Below are 22,395 nucleotides of genomic sequence, written 5' to 3'. Positions count from 1 at the left end.
GTTTACTTGATTGAGTATCTTGTCTTGAGGTTCAGTTCATGGTAGATGGTCTCAATTTTACACATTCATCTCACAAATCGATTTATACAACTATTCGGCTCTGTAGCCTTCATCGGCATGTATCAATTATTCGAAAGACTAAATCCTGGAAATGTTGCCAAGTGCGGAAATATCTAAAAACCAAAACGAAATAAATGCTCCGTGAACTGGTTTATTGACGATTGGTTATAAATAATACTATTTACTAACGCCGTACTCTTTGTTGCCACAACCAGGAGTTAGTAAGTAAGAAGATGGTCTTTTGAGACTCCCGAGGCTGAAGTGCTGGAGGTTAGAGTAGGTTCTCACTGTGGTGTTATAATTCACGTTTAGATTTTGCGCAGTCAAAACAGATAAAGTTTTTTTGGGTGTCAAAGTGCACCCAGAAATAGTGCAGGATGGCATCCAGTAGCATCATTACAGAGCACTATGATTGGAGCAGCGAGCTATGGGTTCGGTCCCAGCTAAATACTGAAGTTACGTATTTGTCAAATCGGCGAGGTGGCCGGGCTGTTAAGCAAAGCAAAATTGGAGCAGTGAGATCGAAGCTTGGTAGGGTAGTGAGGACATAAGAAAGCTTGGCAGAGTAGTGAGGACATAAGGAAGCTTGGTAGGGTAGTGAGGACACAAGAAAGCTTGGCAGGGTAGTGAGGACATACGGAAGCTTGGTAGGGTAGTGAGGACATAAGGAAGCTTGGTAGGGTAGTGAGGACATAAGGAAACCTCAGGAAGGACATTCGTTCTAAATTTTAATGCAATTAAAAAAGAAGACATTTTTACTGGTGGATTTCACTAACAAGAGAAGCGGTTCGAAACCAATAATTAAGGGGGGGGGATGAGTAGTGGAGTAGTGGGAGTAGCGAGAAGTATTCAAGAGTACTGACAGAAGTACAGATACTAAGAATATGATATTTACGCAGCCATTAATTGAGTAACATACCTAGAAATGATTACGGCTAGTGTATCACTTAGCTCTCTATTTCAGCTAGTAGTAACAATAGGCACAATAAACAAATTTATTGTTATATTAGCACGGCACGAAGCTCACCTTTCCATTACGGTTGGATGCATGTGATGTTCTTATCCACAAATGAATTGCGAACTGAATGGAGTTACGAAGGGAGGAAAAATTCGTGTATATAATTAAAAAGGTCTGATTTTTTGCTGACTATAATAAGCAATACTGCAAGATGGTGAGGTTCATATGCAAAACTTGGTAAATTTTTGTTATAATATATGCCGTCCGGTCAATGCAGAGCTCACAGATGGTTCAAATTACAGATGCATTAATTTCTGCCAGTTTTATGTAGATCATATTATCAACTTCATTTAATGACCAATTAAACATTGAATTATGAAATAACGGTGGAAGATTTCAACCGAATTTCTGTACTCGATGATGCAGAAAATGTCAAAGAATTTCACGATTATTATTAGACTATAAGAAAATTTTAGAGATTATTTTGGAGATTATTCGAATATATTGGAGATTACATGAATATTTTGGAGATTATTTGAATATTTTCGTGTAGTGGCGTAACAAGGTTCTGGATTGAATCCAAGCTTGACTACATTGGCTTGAGACGCACGCCTCCTCTATATATATAGATATGATACGTCTCCACTAAAGAAATTATTATAGAACTAATTATAACCAGAATTCATTAATTAATTATATATTTTATTTCATTCGCATTCGGGATTCTCATGTTTGGACATGTTCGGTGACTTAATTCAGTTTCAATTCGGAATCCTCAATGTAATATCAATGAGGTTACTATTCTTATGTTATTTGCTTAATTATCTTTCATTTTTATTTATTTAAAGCCTGTAAATTAGCCAGTGTTATGACTACAAATTAATGGTCATATAAAACGGATGTTTTTTACAACGTTCACAATGAATGAGTAATAATTACATTTCATTCTAATAACTCATGAGAATATTATAGGAAACGATTAATTGTATTGGACTGAATATAAAATACTGCATAATTAAAGATGGACTAGACTAAATCACTGTCTTTGCTAGCCTACTCGTGAATATATGTCCGTCTTTGCTAGTCTACTCGGGAGAATCTGTCCGTCTTTGCTAGCCTGCTTGAGAGAATCTGTCCGTCTTTGCTGGTCTTCTCGAGAGAATCTGTCCGTCTTTGCTAGCCTGCTCGGGAGAATCTGTCCGTCTTTGCTAGCCTGCTCGGGAGAATCTATCCGTCTTTGCTAGCCTGCTCGGGAGAATCTGTCCGTCTTTGCTAGCCTGCTCGGGAAAATCTGTCCGTCTTTGCTAGCCTGCTCGGGAGAATCTGTTCGTCTTTGCTGGCCTACTCGGGAGAATCTGTCCGTCTTTGCTATCCTGCTCGGGAGAAGCTGTCCGTCTTTGCTAGCCTGCTCGGGAGAATCTGTCTGTCTTTGCTAGCCTGCTTGGAAGAATCTGTCCGTCTTTACTGGCCTGCTTGGGAGAATCTGTCCGTCTTTGCTAGCCTGCTCGGGAGAATCTGTTCGTCTTTGCTGGCCTTCGCGGGAGAATCTGTCCGTCTTTGGTAGCCTGCTCGGGAGAATCTGCCCGTCTTTGCTGGCCTGCTTGAAAAAAATCTGTCCGTATAACGAGCGAGTTGTGTCTCCTTTGCCTCTTCACGCGCGTTGAAGGGGAGTCGGCACCGCAATTCAGAGGCAGCACGCAGCAAAGGTTTTGTGCTGATGACATTTCTACCGTCTTACGACTTTTAACATTGCTTCATCTTGTACTATTATTTCATTTTTTGTCCTTTTTTTAAACAGGGTTGCCAGACGGTAATTTTTTCCGGAGAAATTCCGTGATTTAGTTTTTCTCAATTGCGTTGGCCGGCTAAAATTTATGATAGGGGTACTTCCTAATTAAATTTTAAATATGCCATGAAGAAAAGTCAGCACTTTTCAAATCTTACGACTCGCTCGTTATTATTGTTAGTGTGTGTTATAGAAGCAGAACTTGCTGTGCTAGTAGAGAACTATATATGAAGAGTATCACCTCTTTGTCTAGCTCTACCGCTCACCATTTATGCAACTTCTTGAATGCACGTCCGAAATGACGGCAACTTTTCTCTCATTATAATTATTTATAATGAGAGAAAATATTTCGGGAGGCGATAATATTTTATATTATCGCCTCCCTATTATTACATAAAGATGGCTGATAGATCAAAAATTGTTTTTGATGGCAGAAATGAGATAAAAGGTCATTTATTAAAAATTATTTTGCCATTATACAAGTCTACTTCTCTGTCATTTGTATAGGTTGGCAGTATTGTTTCCTTCAAGCAGGTTTCATTGAAGACCAGAGAATTTGTTTTATTTAAATTTTTCTTACTAGGTTTTTTTTCAATAGATCGAGCAATAATTTTTGTTTGTACTGGTAAATCGAAAATCAGGGTAACGATAGATATTTTTATTTCGTCGACGTGTGGAATGTATGAATCATTATCAAGGTACAAGAGGCATTGAGTGATGAAATTTGGAACGATCTAAGCACAAAATCATGTAAATAGGATACTACTCAAAAATAAATTTGGTCAGCAATAATTGCCAAATCACGAAAATATGAAGATAACCAAGAATTAAATCACCAAAAATCACTCAGAAAACAGTCTCAAGGTTTTGACAAATCCAGTAGTTTGAAGCTCAATGGCTGGAGTCCTATATTTAATGACGAGGGCCTCAGCTATCGCGAGTCGGTTGGCGTCGGGGCATCTCATGACGACGCTGGTGCATTCTTCCAGCACCGTACGAGTGATGGTCTCGTTATGGGCCTCCATCAGGTGGTTCTTTGGTCCACCAGACTGAAGGTGGCACGTGAGACGTCGGCTTAATGTTGTAGTTGTGAGCCCGATGTAGTTCATGTTGGGGAGAATTCTACAACCTTCTTCCTAGAATTCATTTCAGACGTCATCTTTGCTGAACAAATTAATGGAAAAGACGTTAACTTTAAGGTTAACTATCCAGAACAATGGAATAGGTTCTAACATTATCAGGCATCACTATTCAAGTATCGAGCGCAAATTACTCCCGTAAAATGTTGAAATTATAGAACAGTCAAGCTCTGTTAAATTACCCTTATCACAAATTTGTTTGGTAACCTGTTATTTTTATCACGTAAAAGCAAGACAATGCTGAATAAACATAATAATAAATAGAAGACATGATGTAAATATGCTCAACGCTGAGCCTCAAGGATACAAATGGGACAATAAAATTATTATTATTATTCTAATTCCAGACGCCAATATAATAATTATTATTCGAAGCAGTTATCGTGGCGTCTGGTTCAAACGAACTTCGAGGGCGCATTACACGTTAGTTTAATAGCAAGCGAAAAATAAATATGCACTAGAAAGGATGAGAACGGATAAAAATGATTAAGCATTCGATTCATAGGCTCTACGAAATAGTTCCGTCTTTAGGCGTTGACGAAACACCTGCAACGAAGGAGCCGATGTTACGGAAGCCGGCAGACTGTTCCAGGTTCTGGCAGCGGCGACCAGGAACGCACTGACGTCGACGGTAGATAGACGTGTAGATGGAACGACGAGGTCCGCTGATAATGACGAACGCAGCCGTCTTCTAGAAGGCAGATCCGAAACGCGTTGCAGATATTCCGTGAGACAAGGACGGGCCAGACAGTGAAGGCATCGGAACGTCAGAACAGCGACCTTGAACTGCGTGCGCTCCTGCATGCACAGCAGCCATTGAAGATCGCGACATATCGGCGTCACGTTATCGAATTTTCGCTTATTAATTGCACACAAGTCGCGCAGCAGCGTTCATTACGGCTTGCAGTTTGTTTAGTGTCGTGGTCGGAAGTCCATGCAGAGCGACATTACCATAGCCCAATCTGGTCAGAACGAGCGCCACGACATGGGCCTCAAGAGACAGCGGTAGACGTACGCTATGTATTCGTCGCAGAGCGCCAAAATAAGTGCTGGTGACTTTGGCAAGGTGATTGTTCACAGAAAGTTAAAAGTCCAGTAGAATGCCCAGGTTACGAACTGAAGACGCAGGCATGACGAGCTCGTTGCCCACTCGAACAGGGTTGGCCGGAAACCGATGAGGGTTGGTTCCGAGGAGTCTCAAACCAAATAAAGTTGGTTTTTGACGCATTGAGCTGGAGCCGGTTAGAGCGCATTCAGTCTGAGACGGCTCCACGTCTGACGCTGCAGCGTCAGCCGGCGCACAGTATCCATAATTTTGGGTGTCATCGAGATACATATGCGGATTAAATATGTATGCAATGATGTCTGCTAAGCATTAACATAATCCTGATTAACATAATATCCGTCTACAGGCTTCTGAGCCTAAAAAAACAACTACATAAGAGGTACAACCACCCCGCAGGCACACCTGGGTACAATCTGCAGTACAAAAAAGCAGCTGCTTGTCATAATTTTTTAAGAAAGATTAGGAAATGTTCCTCTCATAGCTTTTCTTTAGGACAACACACTCCCTGAACATTCTCTCAGGTATAGAAGGGACTTAATTACATTGCAGACACTGTATTTATTCAAGTAGTAGTATTCAAGTAGTAGTATTCATAGCAAGTAGTTAATGACTAGAAGTGCTCACATGTTTGTGTCATCAAACTTGTTAGCCTATCAGAGTGGGAGAGCTCTTTAATATCTTCTTCAATTATTAGCTAAACTTTGTAAAAGTTTTAACCGTCACAAAAATCATAGATTATCAAAACCATAAAATTAAAACCATTAATTTACAAAATCGATTATGACAATCAATAACTTACGGTCTTGAAAGTTATAACTTATAATACTCTAAAAAGTGTTAGACACCAGAAACAAACAGAAGGAGCTAGATGTGAAAATTTTTTGTCAAATGTAAACGATAAAAGTTTTCATTGAAAATGACAAAAATTCAATTTATTCGGCCAATTTAACACAAGTGTTCAAATCTCATCTAATGGAACAATTCTACGCTCAACTATATGATTTTAAGAAAAGAACAAGCACTATACTATTATATAAGAGCAGAAACAGCTTCTTAGGGATACGCCAAAAACTCTCAATACTATCACAACTTTCGCTAATTTTTCATTGCCGAAATTGCATTAGAACAAATGATTTTTTCCATATTTAAATAATTTCCAATTAGTCAACGGGGCAGCTGAGTAAAACTTAAATGATATGTAAAAAATCATTTATTTGCCACCATGAACAAGGTGAGCGCTGTCATGGTGGAACGAGACGACCTACTGGCCTAATGATAGGCAAAAATGTTGTGTCATTTAATCTAATTAGCTTAAAAATGAAACACGAGACCCGTAATTATTGAACACAAGATATGCATATGACATATTTCAACGTATTTTATACAGGGCGCTGTGCAAGTAACATGGGTATTACGTATTAGTAGCGATTTCATTGACTCACAAGAAAGCCCCCGATCACCTTTTTCATGGAACCTTTTATATATGCACACCATTCCAGGAGTAAAGAAATTGCTTAATTTTTGCGCAACGAATGTGCAATTTTCTAAACCAAACAGATGAATCCGTTGCCAAAGTTATGCAACAATTCACGCATACAGATATAATTAAAAAGCAAACACTTATTATCTAGGATAATGCAACAGTAAGTAATCGAAAGACGAATATGAGAAGAACGATTGTGACCGAATTGAAGTAGAGATCATAATCTTTATCGTTATAGTTTATCTCTTATAGTTTATCTTATCTTATCTTATAGTTTATCTTATCTTATAGTTTAAGTCTCCACTCGAGCATGGCCTTCCTGAACTGCCTGTACACATAATTTAGATTGCTCGTATAGCTAATTGATTGAATTTAATTATCCTTCGCTTGCCAGTGCAAAAAAGCACTAGAGTTTCAACGACATTGACTATCAATTGATTATATTGTACCCAGAACGGTCTGGCTGCGAGAAAGAATAAAAGATGGAGAAGGGACAAGTGAGCAAACGAGTCGAAGACAATCATACAAGATGTCGCTTACACGAGTCGTCGGCACAAGAAGCAAAGGATGAAACGCAAAGTATCCTGCTTACATAAAAACTTGACACCACAGCCAGTGAAAATTTACAGACGCGGCAGCTTCTGATTTGGATTACCAGAAGCTGGAGCGACTCTAAATTTTGTTAGGGCAACTGAGTCACGAAGTCCGTTCCGACAGACCTATATGCTCGTCGTACATCTCAAGACTGCGGAGAGCAAGGAACCGCATCGGAACATCCCAATGAGGAAGAGAACTACGTGAATTATTGCAATAATTACGCTGAAATCAATTAAACTTAAGATGCAAGTCGAGATTAGCTTGAGTCCCGAACAGTATGATTGGCTGGGCGATGCTTTTTTACCCCAAAATTAGAAACAGTAGTTGCCAGCAGCTATCATACAAATTTCTTGAGAAATCACCGACCCGGCCATTGGTCTTTTTTATCCGATAGGGAGACATACCTCACGCCCATGAGCTTGGTACGCTTCACTGTTCCGTTAGCAAGTTTTTCAATCTGTGAAATAAAGGAAATATTTATAAAAAGAGACAGTGGTTATGAAGCAGTTCAGAAACCTAATGAAATTTCAGTTGGATAAGAAGTTAGTAACAGGGAACCTTCAAGCAACAATTATCAAAACAGTTCACAGATAAATTTTTAGCGCCAGGTGGGGCCAAAGAAAATTNGTGTTCCATGTCGCACTACGGCTTGTAGTCGCACGCACTACGGCTTGTAGTGCGTAGTGCTACTTCGTAGTGCTAGTGCCCTATTTAGGATACGGGCCTATATCTAAGCAGATAATGGCGAAGATCTTTCATTCAAAACAATGGCCTCATGCAAACCCATTGATAAAAAAGCTGAACTTGACAATACTAGAAATGTAATAAAAAGTTTATACAAATCAATACCAATTGCAACATATATTTAATATTTTATTTCTAACTATAACAAGGAAAAGGATTGAATCCTGACAAATTCTCTAAAATTAGTTGATAATAATGAAACTATTTGAACTTAAAGTCATCATTGGTTTGAAGACCATCTCTCAGAGAATTTATTAAGGAATTGAAATGAAATGAGAATAAAATATGCGTTTAAAAAGTAATTTTAAATTAATGTTAAGACCACACTTCTACAGTGTGAATCTCCGATGCTACAAATGTAAAATGAATTTCTTATTTTATTTTTATATATTAAAAAATTTGTATTAACTTTATTTTTTTAAATTCTATTTATTTTAAATTTTAATTTTTTCCTATTTTCTATTCATTTTCTTCTATTAATTGATTCATGCTTTGTCTCCAACTTTACGCAAGTGTGTAAAATTTCAGATCGATTGGAAAGGAAATCTTATAATATCAATTATATGAATTGTAGCAGACAGACAAGAAAGCTAGTTAAAGAGAAGTGTAGTAATATGTGCGTTGAAAAATTAAAGACAACACTTCTGAAGAGACCAGTGTCACCGATGTTCCATTTGTACAATGAATTTATTTTTTTATTTATTTTTAAATATCCAAAAAAACTATTTTTAAGTTTTGTTTTTTAATATATATTTTTTTAATTATTTATAAGGTCAATTGATTAAAACCTTTATGTAAGTGTGCAAAGTTTCAGATCGATTGGACAATTTGAAGTGTATTAAATATCGATTATAAGATTTGTAGCAGACAATCAAACAACAACAAATGAAGTCAAATAGAAGTATTCACGATAAAATTACACCCAAGCTTAGGGTACCCACACAGTGAAAGCAGGTTGCCAGCGTGCTGGTTACCTGCTCCAACCTGCCACATGAACATAGGATAATAATGTAATAATAATAGGATAATAATGTAAGTGTCCACAGTGAAAACCTGTACGAATAGGCCAGCGCCAGGCCTATTTATTTCAATTTCAGGCGCCAGCCTCAGCAGGTAACCAGCACGCTGGCAACCTGCTTCCTCTGTGAACCTCTCGCGCTTGTTTCAGGCGCCAGCCTCAGCAGGTAACCAGCACGCTGGCAACCTGCTTTCACTGTGTGGGTACCTTAAGGTGGATAGGCGGCAGCAAGTAAAGCCGGTCATTAGATCTGGAGGGTAGAAGGAAAAGCAGAGTACAGAACTGGTTAAACCAGATTGTTTTATGCGTGAAAAATAGAATAGAATTATGCGTCAGTCCAGTGCGGAACAGGGCAGGTTTATACTTGGCTTACAGGCCCTGAGGATAATTCCTCAGGGCCTTGGTACCCTTAGACTGTGGAACATGAGGTGACCTTTTCTAGGTTCTGGCCTCCGTCTGCTGGCCCCACAGGGATCACAAGACAACCCCCAGGAGCGAGTTGGTCTACGAGGCTCTTGGGGGGCTCGGGCGATGCTGCCCCCACGTGGATGGCGTCGTAAGGCCCTCCAGCAGCATAGCCCTTACGTCCATCCCCCACTGTCATAAAGAATATAACTCAGTACTCACTGCCGTGAGTGACAGAGAGCGCATTTTCTCGTCGACGAAAACGTGAAGTCACGGACAGACAGACAGACGGACGGACGGACATGGCGAGCACAATAGTGCATTTTTTCCCATAAATGAGAAAATGCGCCAAAATGTGAATCACCATTAGTGTTGTGTGTCAAGTTTAGGCGACTATTGATTCCGACCGATTTTTTATTACAAACAAAGCTAGCCTATGACACAGATCACATTCTATACATTTGCGCTTTTCAGAAATTAGATAGTTGGAAATAAACCCGATCATCATTCAACTGCTCACTAACTATCTTCATCCCATAGTCACAAGATCTTAGTCTGATTCAATTTAATGTACTCCTTAATAAAATATCCTTTGCATGCAAAAAAAGTGATATGTGAAGATTGTTTTCTTTCAATGTAAACAAGTAAATCTTTGATCATTATTCCACATTAACTAACCAACAAGCTGGACAATGCCAGACTTTAGCAGCTCCGGACTGTCATTGTTGATGTTTTCACGCGCTTGCTCAACCAGTTCAGGGAAGTGGTCAATCCCTACAGAGAGCCCTCCTTTTCCCACCTGTCAGTAAAACAATGAAATTCATTACCTGATAACTTATTCAACATGTGAAAATCAATCCATGATCAAGATCTAAACACCGCTATATGAACTTAATGGCATTAAGGTGATGTTTGAGTTCTTATTTTGAGAGAGGAGTTCCGGTGCCACGGAGGCATTTCTGTGAACATTTGAACATTTACTAGCACAATTAAACTGTCATCTTTCTCAGTACTAGCAGAGTCTAGTGAATAGTATACTATAGTATCTTCGGCATTGAAGAATAGGCCTGGATAGGCCTGTCGCCGAAACTTGTACTTTTCTTGACTAGACTGGCCTTTTGATTAAATATTTTCAACGGACGGTAGGTTCAAAATTGCTTCTATAGATATCAGTTGTTCCGTAGGGTATGAGGCATTTCAAGACTAAACATATGCTCATGCATGGCCTTGTCTAGTCTGTTCTTGAACGCGTTCATATTCGGAGCGTCAACAATATCTTCAACAATAAAAATTATAGTGATGGAAATGAAATAAAACACTCACCATATGACCCATGCAAGCAGTTAGGTAGCCACTGCCACACCCAACATCCAAGGCTCTGTTGCCCTTCTTGAGGTGGTCTTGTAGCAGTGTCAGGGAGCACGCATGCTGTCAACAAAATAGTTGTGCACACCACAACAGAAATAAATTGCCAGATATTTGGTGTATTAGCGGTTGTAGAGATGAAATGCGAATAAAGAAGAGAATGTGAAAATATAGTCATATTCTGGTGGCTTCATTAATAAATGAGAAAATTTCTGCATCCAATGACGTGAGAATTATTACTGGAAAACAACTACTCAAGTAAGATTACCATATTACTCAAGAACTCGATTAAGATTACTACAATACGTAGTTAGTGAGAAATATCATATCTTCTTGAACAACTATCAATCATGAATATCAATGTAAAAAAAGTGTGAAAGATAGCATAAAAAGCATAACTCCCTAAATATGCCATCCAACCATAGAGTGGTTGAGTGAAAACACTAAGAGTGGTCCGAAGGTATTGTAAAATTAAACTCCTATAGGACTAAAGTACAATTTTTTATGCACTCATTTCACGATAATTAAAATGAGAAACAACAATAAAAGGAATCACCCACCATATGAGGAGCACTAATGTTAACACCATAACCAATGCTTTGCGGAGAGTCATGATAGGGGTTCTTCTTAGAATACTTGCCCCGATCTACCATCAGCATGGCCTTCTCCACAGCATCGCTCGTGATAACACCATTGCCTGAGCAAATCAATCATATTTTGACATTAATTCCAACTGATCCTAGTGAATTTTAAATTAAATACTTATTAATCTAATCCACTATCTAATGTACATTGATTCAATAATTTCATGACGACTGGTAAAATAAAATAAATTACCAGCAAGGTTGCTATGGAATTCATTGTTCTATTTCGAACTTTTCATGTGAACATTACCATTTCGGAAAACAAAGAGAAGGAATTTGGAATCAAACTCAGAGATAGACACTACATAAATTAGCAAATTTACACTAAATCCCCTAAAAAGTTGAAAAAAATAAGTTCAAATTACTAAATGGAGTTCATGTACGAAAAATGATGACTTACTCCTCAGATTCCGGATTAGATCTTCATGATCTTTGCCATGGGATCTCCAAGCCATTGTTGCTCTATTGAGGATTGTCAAAAAGCTGCAGGTTAGGTTAGGTTAGGTTAGGTTAAGGGTTAGGTTTGGTTAGGTTAAGGGTTAGGTTAGGTTAGGTTAAGGGTTAGGTTAGGTTAGGTTAGGTTAGGATATTAAAGTTTAGGAGCTCCTAGTTTTGTAACCATCTGAAAATTTCCATAACCCAAAAAATCTAATTTATTGAATGGTCATATCAGATTCAGTTCTTCCAGAGAAGACATGATTGTAGAAATTCAGAGGAGATAGTAAATGTAGTTCAATTATATCATTACTGGTAATAAAATTTATTTAGACAATTAAAATAATTCTTCAATTATTTTAGAGAGAAGCTGTAAATGCTAAAAATATGAAGCATGTATATTGAGGTTTGAGGAAGGGAGAGAAGACATGTTATATTCATGAGATTTCAGGAAGCAAGAGAAACTGTTATTGAGCAGCCATGAGCAGAGACGGGACGGAGTGAGCAGCTATGATACAGAGACGGGAGATCATTCTGGATGAGAGGCGTAAGAAAGTAATGGTGATGATTAGGACAGCCCATTTTTTGGTGAGATTTTCTCTTATGTTTCACATTGCATGCTCATATAATGTTTCACATTGCATGATAATATTATGTTTCACATTGCATTGTATGTTTCACGTGCAATATCCCGACACGAGAAATATCCTGGATACGCGCCCCAACAGCCCCTATATGCAATATCCCGACACGAGAAGTATCCTGGATACGCGCCCCTTACGCGCCCCAACAGCCCCTATATGCAATATCCCGACACGACATAAGTATCCTGGATACGCGCCCCCAACAGCCCCTATATGCAATATCCCGACACAATAAGTATCCTGGATACGCGCCCCAACAGCCACTATGTGCAATATCCCGATACGACAGGGCAGAAGCGCTGCACGTGCATTGCAATCCTAAAGAGTACCTGATCCTATCCTGCTCTTTAATACTGCTGAGTGACAGGCGCCGTATTTATCAATCTGAGGAGAGCAATTAGCATGCAAAAACGATGATGAAATTCTGGAAAAAAAAATTATGGATATTACAGCAGTGAATACAGTAATGTTTATTATAAATATATTCCATAAATAAAAAAGTTCACTGACAAGTGCACCCGCGTTTGCACCATTGAAGAAGGTACTTTATACGTGCACTTGAGGTACATTATAGTGTACGATGGCGCAGCTCGGAAATGTTCCTAGTCAACGTACACTTAGGATGGCTATGCATAGTCTCCAGCTTCACACACTCCAAGATTTTGTAGTGACTCAAGAGTATTACGAGAAGAAAACTATATTTTTAAATATTTTAATGCCTTAATTATGCACTTTACTTGTGAACCCTGGCTGATGGCCTACGGCAAATGGACTAAAATACAAATAAATGTAATCAGCATTATAAGCCAGTTAATCATGGCCAGTCTCAATATCTGTAATTTCTCTGACAATTTTGAAATAGTTTCAAGCTCTGGTAATAAACAAAATATCCGTTATTAACCTTTACGATTCTTTATTATCTCACGATTACGATTCTTCAGTAAAACCTCCGATTCCTACGTTAGCCACAATTCCTTCACTCTTCCTTCAATTTTTGTGCAATTAGGATAGTTAAACATAGTTAGTAGTTACCAGGTTCACTCATCAAAATACAAAGCCACGAGCGATCACTTCACTGTGCCAACGACACCTTACTGTAAAGACACTTATCTTAATCTTGCAAGTTTGTGATCAAGTCGCGCAGCGTAACCCGTCGCAGATAACGCTTATCGCTGCAGCAGATAACGGCTATCACTGCAGTAAATAACGGCGCATGCCGGCTTAGCCGGCGACTTAGCGCTAGCGATGCAGACATAACCACTCACCAGACATAGACATCACCGCGATGCAGATATAACATTTCATCCGACATAGATACCACCGCCATGCAGGCATAACCTTTCACCAGACATAGACATCACCGCGATTTATGCACAACGTCTCACCCACCAGACATAGACATCAGCGTTATACAGACATAACCTCTCACCAGACAGACATCACCGCGATGCTGACATAACTTTTCACCAGACAAAGAATTCACCGTGATTTGAAGACATGATCACGCATCATAGAGCCTCCCACCGCAGGAAGGCGTTATCTCAACTCATAAATAAGAAGATAAGACCTTCCGGGCTCACGTAGGCTGATTGCCCAAAGAGCCAGTAGAACAATTATTTCGATTATCGTTATTCCATATATTAGACATAACTATCTATAATTTATTATTCTATATGTATACGCATCCATTAAAAGTCTTATCATACGAGTCACTTTGAGAGTCCTAATTGAAATATTGTAAATTATAATGTCATCAAATGAGTGAAATGACACAAGTATATCCATGATGAACGATGATTCAGCTCAGAGTAACGGCTACGAAAAAATCGAACGAAGTTTCGAAGTATCTCGATTAAAATGTTATTATTGTTATTCTATATATTATGTATAACAATATATAACTTGTTAATTAATCCAAATTTGATGGCGCATCGTTATGGATAAAGTAAGTTTTTTTTCAGCGCCCGTTTACTCGAATATACTCGTAGAAACGTGTTCAAAGCAAGTGTTTTCATGAGGATAATCTAGAATTTTCCTCGATTATAAAATTTGCTCCTGACAACTACCCAGCCAGAAAAATAGCTTCAAATCTCTCCAACCACTATAAAGGATTATCTGGGTCATATCCAAAACCCTCTATAAGACGCAAAAGAGCTTTAGGGCAATCAGAAGTTTTACTTTTTCATAAAACCAGGTGTTTTTCTTCTATTTTCCAAAGCCCTTAACATGAGCAAATTTTAAAAATTTTCGATTCACTTCCACTAAAAATTGAATAAGTCGTTTGCCTCGGTTCCAGTGATACACCATCAATGAGGGCATGAAAATCTCTTACATATCTCTCGTTCTCTAACTTCTTGGTTACAGATATGCAATATGTCCTGCATTATCCTTGGAATTCGGGAAAATGGCCATTAGTGTTTGAATTCAGTTAAGAGATCGTAAGTTCATCAGCCAATCGTTGACGGCCTTTCAAGCAAAATTCACCAATCATAGACAAGAAAATAGAGCGTAAGTACTTACATTCGCTTAACGAGTTTTGAAAGTATGGCCCCTGCGGTCACTAGATGCCATATTGATATTTTATTTGAGAGATACTGGAGCCCACAATGGAATTAATTCAAGCAAATAAAATATTCGAGTTACAGGTAAACTTGCTCCTCCATGGCAATCGCTAAGGGGAATAAAATATAACTCAGTACTCACTGCAGTGACAGAGAGCGCATTTTCTCGTCGACGAAAACGTGAGGTCACGGACGGACGGACGTGCCTACGGCCTAATAAACGCTGAAACCGCTATTATTCATTATTACTATTTATTATTTAGGACAATCAGAAGTTTTACTTTTTCATAAAACCAGGTGTTTTTCTTCTACTTTCCAAAGCCCTTAACATGAGCAAATTTTAAAAATTTCGATTCACTTCCACTAAATAGTGAATGAGTCGTTTCCCTCGGCTCCAGTGATACACCATAAATGAGGGCATGAAAATCTCGTACAAATCTCTCGTTCTCTAACTTCTTGCATGGTTACAGGTATGCTATATGTCCTGGAATTATCCTTGGAATTCGGGAAAATGGCCATTAGTGTTCGAATTCAGGGGCTATACTTTCAAGAAAGTTAAGAGATCGTAAGTTCATCAGCCAATCGTTGACGGCCTTTCAAGCAAAATCCACCAATCATAGACAAGAAAATAACGCGTAAGTACTTACGTTCACTTAGCGAGTGTTGAAAGTATGGCCCCTGCGGGGCCATACTCTTTTATTTGAGATACTGGCATATTACTGGCATATTTGAGATACTGGCATATTACTCTTTTATTTGAGAGATACTGGAGCCCACAATGGAATTAATTCAAGCAAATATAATATTCGAGTAGCAGGTAAACTTGCTCCTCCATGGTAATCGCTAATGGAAAAAACTTTTTTAATCTAGTAACATAATCTAATCATAATCCGGCTTCTTAGTCATGCGGATAAGTTGAAAATTGGGTAACCTACAGGCAGCTAACTCAATGACGCTCTGCGGCATACTATAGTAAAGAGCACAATACTGTTGCATATAAAAATAAGATTATCAATGACTGAATTCAATCTGAACTATTCAATAACTTAAACGAAGAGCATTGCAGAATAGGTGCAGCTTCCCCTGGTTAGAACTTTTTAATGGGGCGCATTAATATTGAAGTTCATTTTATTTTTCTTTGTTGTTGTGATGTTGAGATGACCCAAACCTTGCCTGTGGAACTCCGTCAGCGAAGCTGGGCCTCGATGGCCATTATCGCATTATCGCTTATCGTACTCGCTATTTGTACGGATCTTTCTTTAGCATACAATAATTTATTGTAATTTATTGATCTATTTTCATTACCGGGGTTAGTAACAACGGGTTTGGGAAAACGTGATTCCAAAATTTCTGAGATTTTTGGTCCCGGGACACGCAGGGCTGGTCTGCAAGTTTGAAACAATAACAATTTTAACACTCAATTCTTCGTACTCACCCACTAGTAGAATATTTCCGAGCCCTGCCAATATCTGTGTTACCTGCAGCGTCTGAGCTGCGCGGCTTGATAAGCAGGAGGCCGCTTATCAGGCCGGGGAAGATAACGGGTGTTAGTGCCTGAGATTACGCGCCTTCTGGTGCACGTGTTGTATTTTAATCAAAGCTTCCATATCTCTAAAGCAAGTGTTGCATTCAGCTTAATATTGATCTAAACTTCCATAGCTTCCATTATTTACATGGTTTCCTGTAGGAAATTCGTAAAATGAGTGCTTTGTCTACTGTGAAAAGAAACGGTGGAAATGTTCGAAGAATGTTCGAAATACAGCCTGGTTATAATTAAATTTTCTGTTCTGAAGTTTGATAAGTGGTGATATGACTTTGGAGTACTGTCCGGTGTCAATCAGGCGTCTCATTCTATTCATTATAATTAATATGATAAGATTAGATCATCTGCAATTGAAACGTAATATTCACTAGACGTTGTGGATATTGATGGAAAAGTTCTAGACCTGAGTCAAAGTACTGAGATGGAAAGTTCTAGAAAGATGGAAAAATTGATGGAAAAGTTCCAGATCTGAGTCAAAGTACTGAGATGGAAAGTTCTAGAAAAATGGAAAAATTGATGGAAAAGTTCTAGAGCTGAGGAAATTGATGGAAAAGTTCTAGCCCTGAGTCAAAGTACTAGCCCTGAGTCAAAGTTCTAGACCTGAGGCAAAGTACTAGCCCTGAGTCAAAGTTCTAGACCTGAGTCAAAGTACTAGCCCTGAGTCAAAGTTCTAGACCTGAGTCAAAGTACTAGCCCTGAGTCAAAGTTCTAGACCTGAGTCAAAGTTCTAGACCTGAGTCAAAGTTCTAGACCTGAGTCAAAGTTCTAGACCTGAGTCAAAGTTCTAGCCCTGNCAGCTATTATTGACTTGATATTAGCAGCTATTATTGACTTGATATTAGCAGCTATTATTGACTTGATATTAGCAGCTATTATTGACTTGATATTAGCAGCTATTATTGACTTGATATTAGCAGCTATTATTGACTTGATATTAGCAGCCATTATCGACTTGATGTTAGCAGCTATTATTGACTTGATATTAGCAGCTATTATTGACTTGATATTGGCAACTATTATTGACTGATATTAGCAGCTATTATTGACTTGATATTAACAGCTATTATTGACTTGATATTGGCAACTATTGTTGACTCAGTTGCTACTATTGGCTATTATTTATTATTATTTCAGCTACTATTGACTATTTGTATTATTATTATCAGCAATTATTGACTTGACATAAGCAGATATTGTTGACTTGATATTAGCAGCTATTTTTGAATTGATATTATCAGGTATAATAGATTCGATATTATACTAGCAGCTGCTTTGGTCTTGATATTTTTCTAAGCGGTCGCTTGAATGACAAACTAAAAAAAACTGAAAATAAAACTGAAAATAAAACTGAAAATAAAAACTGAAAATAAAAACTGAAAATAAAAGCGCCTAAACTCCCGCCAAATTTCCACATGCAGGCTAGAAGCGCAGGTCGCCTGTCTGATGCGACGCAGGCTAGAAGCGCAGGTCGCCTGTCTGGTGTGACGCAGGCTGGGGGAGCAGGTCGCCTGTCTGGTGCGTCGCAGGCTGGGGGAGCAGGTCGCCTGTCTTAGAAAACCAGTTGACGGCCGGCAGAAACATCTCCATAACACATAAATGACGGCAATGACAGGCACGTCGAACAAGCTACAAGCGGCAGTACTATTAAGAACAGTTTCGAGTTCGTAATTCCGCCAGCAAATCACTGATGACATTTTAAGCTGAACGCAGGAATGACAGAAAAAATCTGCTGCTTCGTATACCTAGGCTGCAACGTGTAGTTAGTCCGCTACTATATAGGGCGGTAAATGACAATAGAGTTCATTGATTTAAATTTTCAGAGTCGAAGAATTCTTCAGTTGACGTTGGTTGATCAAAATGGGGGGTTAAGCAATAAATTTAATTTATTAACGACGTCGGTTGATCAAAATGCAGGTTTTATGAAGAAATTTAATTTATTAACGACGTTAACGCCGTTGGTTGATCAAAACCTGCATTTTGATCACCCGACATCATCTGAAGAATTGTTTAACCCTGAAAATTTAAATCAAAAAACTATATTGTCTAATACTAAATCAATGAATTCTATGGTCTAATTCTGCCATCTAGTATTAATTTCTGCACTCATGACCAGGCAGCGAGAGGTGAAATGATAACTGTGAGACACAGATCAGCAGCCGACATTGTCTCACACATTGGGCAGCCATTGAGCAGCCTACGACATTGAGCAGCCGTTTATCCTGCCACCTGAAACAATTTTACAACCGGGCCAGGTCTCAAAGTAATAAAATCGAGCAGCTTCCCAAGATCCGTGATGAATTTAACAGGCTCCGTGACACCTTTGACAACTATACGTCAAACTCAACGAGACCGTCACTCCCATCTGTGCTGGAGGAACCCTACAGCATCATCCTGTATATAGTATAGTATCTTCGGCATTAAAGAGTAGGCCTGGATAGGCCTGTCGCCGATTCTTAAGTACTTTTCTTGACTAGAAAATATATATAGTGGCCCGATATCAACTGACGTACGATAGCTGAAGCCCTCGGCCTATGCTTTCAAAAGAAGTTAAGAGATCGTAAGTTCATCAGCCAATCATTGACGGCCTTTCAAGCAAAATCCACCATTCATAGACAAGAAAATAGAGCGTAAGTACTTACGTTCACTTAGCCAGTTTTGCCACCAATCATAGACAAGAAAATAGNATACTTCAATGAGGTCACCACGCAGTCGACGATAACGCAGCCTGCTATACTATAATTGCTGATCTTAAAATCACTAAGCAGATCCTCAGCGCTTCAGAACGAACATGCAGGAGTCTATGTTTTGAATTCCGCCTCGCACTCCCTGAAAATCTTCAGCATGCATTTTACATGATATGTTCGTTCAGAATCATCAACTCTTATGACATAATCAACCTTATGGGTCCGTCTTGCTATTTCGAAAGACCACGTACGTTCTACTAACAGATTACTGGTGCTAGTAGGAAGCGATAACGAAACCATTTCTCCAACCTTAAACTTTCTAGGACAGACACTTTAATCAATGGTAACGTAGAAGGGCGACTACATGCAAATTTTAAACATGAGAAAGATGAAATGCGGAACAGATAAATGTTATTTTAACAACCAGGGCCTATACTTTCAAAAAAAGTTAAGAGATCGTAAGTTCATCAGCCATTCATGGACGGCCTTCCAAGCAAAATCCACCAATCATAGACCAGAAAATAGAGCGTAAATATTTACGTTGACTTAGCGAGTTTTGAAAGTATGGCCCCAGACCCATAAAGCGCTATTACACCATCCTTCGTTTTCTGAACGCCAAATTAACCTGCGGTAATGCAGTCATGTGCTAATTCCATTACATTCTTCCTCATTTCAGAAGTAATACGAATTGTTTAACAATATTCAACACAGACTTCTTTTCACGTGTTTGTCTAATCAATACATCGTTCAATTAAGAAAATTTTGGGAAGTTTGTTGAGTTAGCTTCTACATGTTTGAACTAATAAATGGATCGTCACTTCAAAGCATATTTCTGGTATGAATTGAAATTGAAACGAGGTTTAAGAGCACTTATTGTACGCGTGTTATCTGCTCATATATGACATATAGGTTTTTGTAAGTCATTTGGTTTACTAGCACAAGTGGCTTCCTGACCAGGGGCCATACTTTCAAAACTCGCTAAGTGAACGTAAGTACTTACGCTCTTTTTTCTTGTCTATGATTGGTGGATTTTGCTTGAAAGGCCGTCAATGATTGGCTGATGAACTTACGATCTCTTAACTTTTTTTTGAAAGTATGGGCCAAGGACAGTGGTAGCAATCGTATCTCGCGAAATTTTGACTTCTATCCACCTACAAAAATCAAAAGTTACGAGCAGCGATTGGTCTACCCTAATCTTCGAATTGCACATGACTAAAGAAGTAATTCAAGAACGACGATTGACAGATTAATTGGTTTTGGAAATGCAGTGTGCATTTGAATATACTCTACCCGCAGCAAATCTAGATCAACTGAACTAATTTATATAGGCCCAGGTTTTTTCCATCACAAATAAATATTAGGCTTGCTTTGATCTGCAGGCAAATGAGAAGTACTGATATCGGCATTATTAATTTTAATGCTACAGTTATGAGAACTGAGATCTTATTTCCATACTGAAAGCAAGTAGGTTCTTTGTCCGACGCAAAGTTTGAAGGCAATTACACTTTGTTCTTAACTCCCGCTCTATATAATATGTAGTACCTGGCAGTTGGAAGCTAGTTTCACGACTTTAACTAACGGCATGTGAAAAATGTATTTTTTTCTCATATATATTACGAAAGACTTATATCAACCTAATTTGCTAACAGTTGTATATTATTCAACTCCACAATGTCTTAGAAAGATTTCCCCATATGATCATAATAATTTTCAAGATGATTGCGTGCGGGCTGAAAGATTTCGATTTCTGCGTCGAAGAGCGAAATTCCCACTGATAGTCGTACACCGTAAACATAACTGCACCTATCAAGTTAAATTAATATTCTCGGATATTCCGCTAAACGTAATATAATTCATAAATGAACATACCCTGGAGTTGGCAAAATCATTTTGCTGACACGGCCACGGAATGAAGCCAGCAGTTAGCATCTCGCACCATTTATCTCTCTTCGTCTCTCTTTCCTCACTTATTATCAGTTCGTCTTGGCTTATTAGAACATATATACTTTTCTTTTGCCTTGACCACCGTCATTCACCACGTCATCACCATCATTCAAGTTTGAAGACAGCAAGACGTGAGGAACAAGAGAGAAGAGTGACTACACACCCACTCACACACATGCAGTCTCATCAATCCCATATACATACAAAACACACACAATCTCATAAGCATAAAGAAAACATACATATACAATCCATATACAATCTCATAAGCATAAAGAAAACACAGTCTCTTTAATCCCAAACAAAATACACATAGTCTCACTAATCTCACACAAAACACACATTATTGTGTTTGGAGGTGCAGGTAAAGCTGGAGCGCCTGCTGCACTTCGGCGTCACTGGGCACCGCTGGTCCCTTCGTGGGCATGTTGTCCGTGATGCGGAGGATAACCTGCCCCCACCTGTGGGAGTATCGGCCTCCCAGGACCCCTCTTCCACCCCTTCCACGCACAGCTCTGGCGGGGGGGAGGAGGGCAGGGGGGAGGGTTGCCGGGGGCGGTCAAGAAAGAGGAATTTGGTTTGGCCAGGAGGCCGTAGGGGGCGAGTGTGCATATCTGTGCAGGTCAAATAAGATAACAATGAGTATAACAATGATGCAAGATAACAGTGCTGCATGATAACAGGGATCCTTAACCTTAGATCTCAATATAACCTTAGATCCAAATGATCTAAGAAAGGGGGAGTTCCCCCTGGAGACCTTCAAGAGCCAACTGGGCGTGTTCCTGGGCACAATCCCAGATCGACCTCCCCTGCAACACTACCAGTGGCGAGAAGCAAGCAACAGCATCGTGCATCAGGTGGTCCAAATGATCGTGCATCGTGGCCTGGGACTGCTATGTCCCAAATAAGTACCAAGATTACAGGAATGCTATATAACACGGATGCAAGATTACAGTGATGCAAGATAACAGTGATGCAAGACAACAATGAGTATAACAGTGATGCAAGATAACAGTGGTGCAAGATAACAAGGATGCAAGATAACAGCGATGCAAGATAACAGTGATGCATGATAGCAGTGATGCAAGATGACAGGGATGCAAGATAACAGGGATGCAAGATAACAGGGATGCAAGATAACAGGGATGCATGATAACAGAGATACAAGATAACAGGGATGCAAGATAACAGGGATGCATGATAACAGGGATGCAAGATAACAGTGATGCAAGATAACAGTGATGCAAGATAACAGTGATGCAAGATAACAGTGATGCAAGATAACAGTGATGCAAGATAACAGTGATGCAAGATAACAG

The 22,395-nt window shown here is 39.0% G+C and overlaps 2 protein-coding genes across 2 annotated transcripts in view; both read right to left on the bottom strand.

The window, feature by feature from the left end:
• Positions 1 to 4,508: 4,508 nt before the first annotated feature.
• Positions 4,509 to 11,772, bottom strand: LOC108682760 (protein-L-isoaspartate(D-aspartate) O-methyltransferase). Its single transcript, XM_018172000.2, has 6 exons — positions 11,666 to 11,772; positions 11,182 to 11,318; positions 10,580 to 10,684; positions 9,935 to 10,055; positions 9,285 to 9,448; positions 4,509 to 7,546 (listed from the first exon to the last, which is right to left on the bottom strand). Exons 1-6 carry the CDS (start codon positions 11,718 to 11,720, stop codon positions 7,448 to 7,450), a joined length of 681 nt encoding a protein of 226 aa, XP_018027489.1. The 5' UTR covers positions 11,721 to 11,772; the 3' UTR covers positions 4,509 to 7,447.
• A 6,870-nt stretch (positions 11,773 to 18,642) lies between these two features.
• LOC108682750 overlaps positions 18,643 to 22,395 on the bottom strand; it is a 16,050-nt gene continuing 12,297 nt past the window's right edge. Inside the window, exons 4-5 of the mRNA XM_018171989.2 lie at positions 21,538 to 21,690; positions 18,643 to 18,674 (exon numbers count right to left, since the gene is read on the bottom strand). Coding sequence (XP_018027478.1) covers positions 18,643 to 18,674; positions 21,538 to 21,690 — 185 coding nt within the window. The remainder of the gene's footprint in view (positions 18,675 to 21,537; positions 21,691 to 22,395) is intronic.

The sequence above is a fragment of the Hyalella azteca genome, unplaced genomic scaffold (assembly GCF_000764305.2).
Source record: "Hyalella azteca isolate HAZT.00-mixed unplaced genomic scaffold, Hazt_2.0.2 contig6503, whole genome shotgun sequence".
NCBI classification, from domain to species: Eukaryota; Metazoa; Arthropoda; class Malacostraca; order Amphipoda; family Hyalellidae; genus Hyalella; species Hyalella azteca.
Note: the sequence above shows the minus strand (reverse complement) of the source record. Positions and strands in the feature narration are given on the sequence as shown.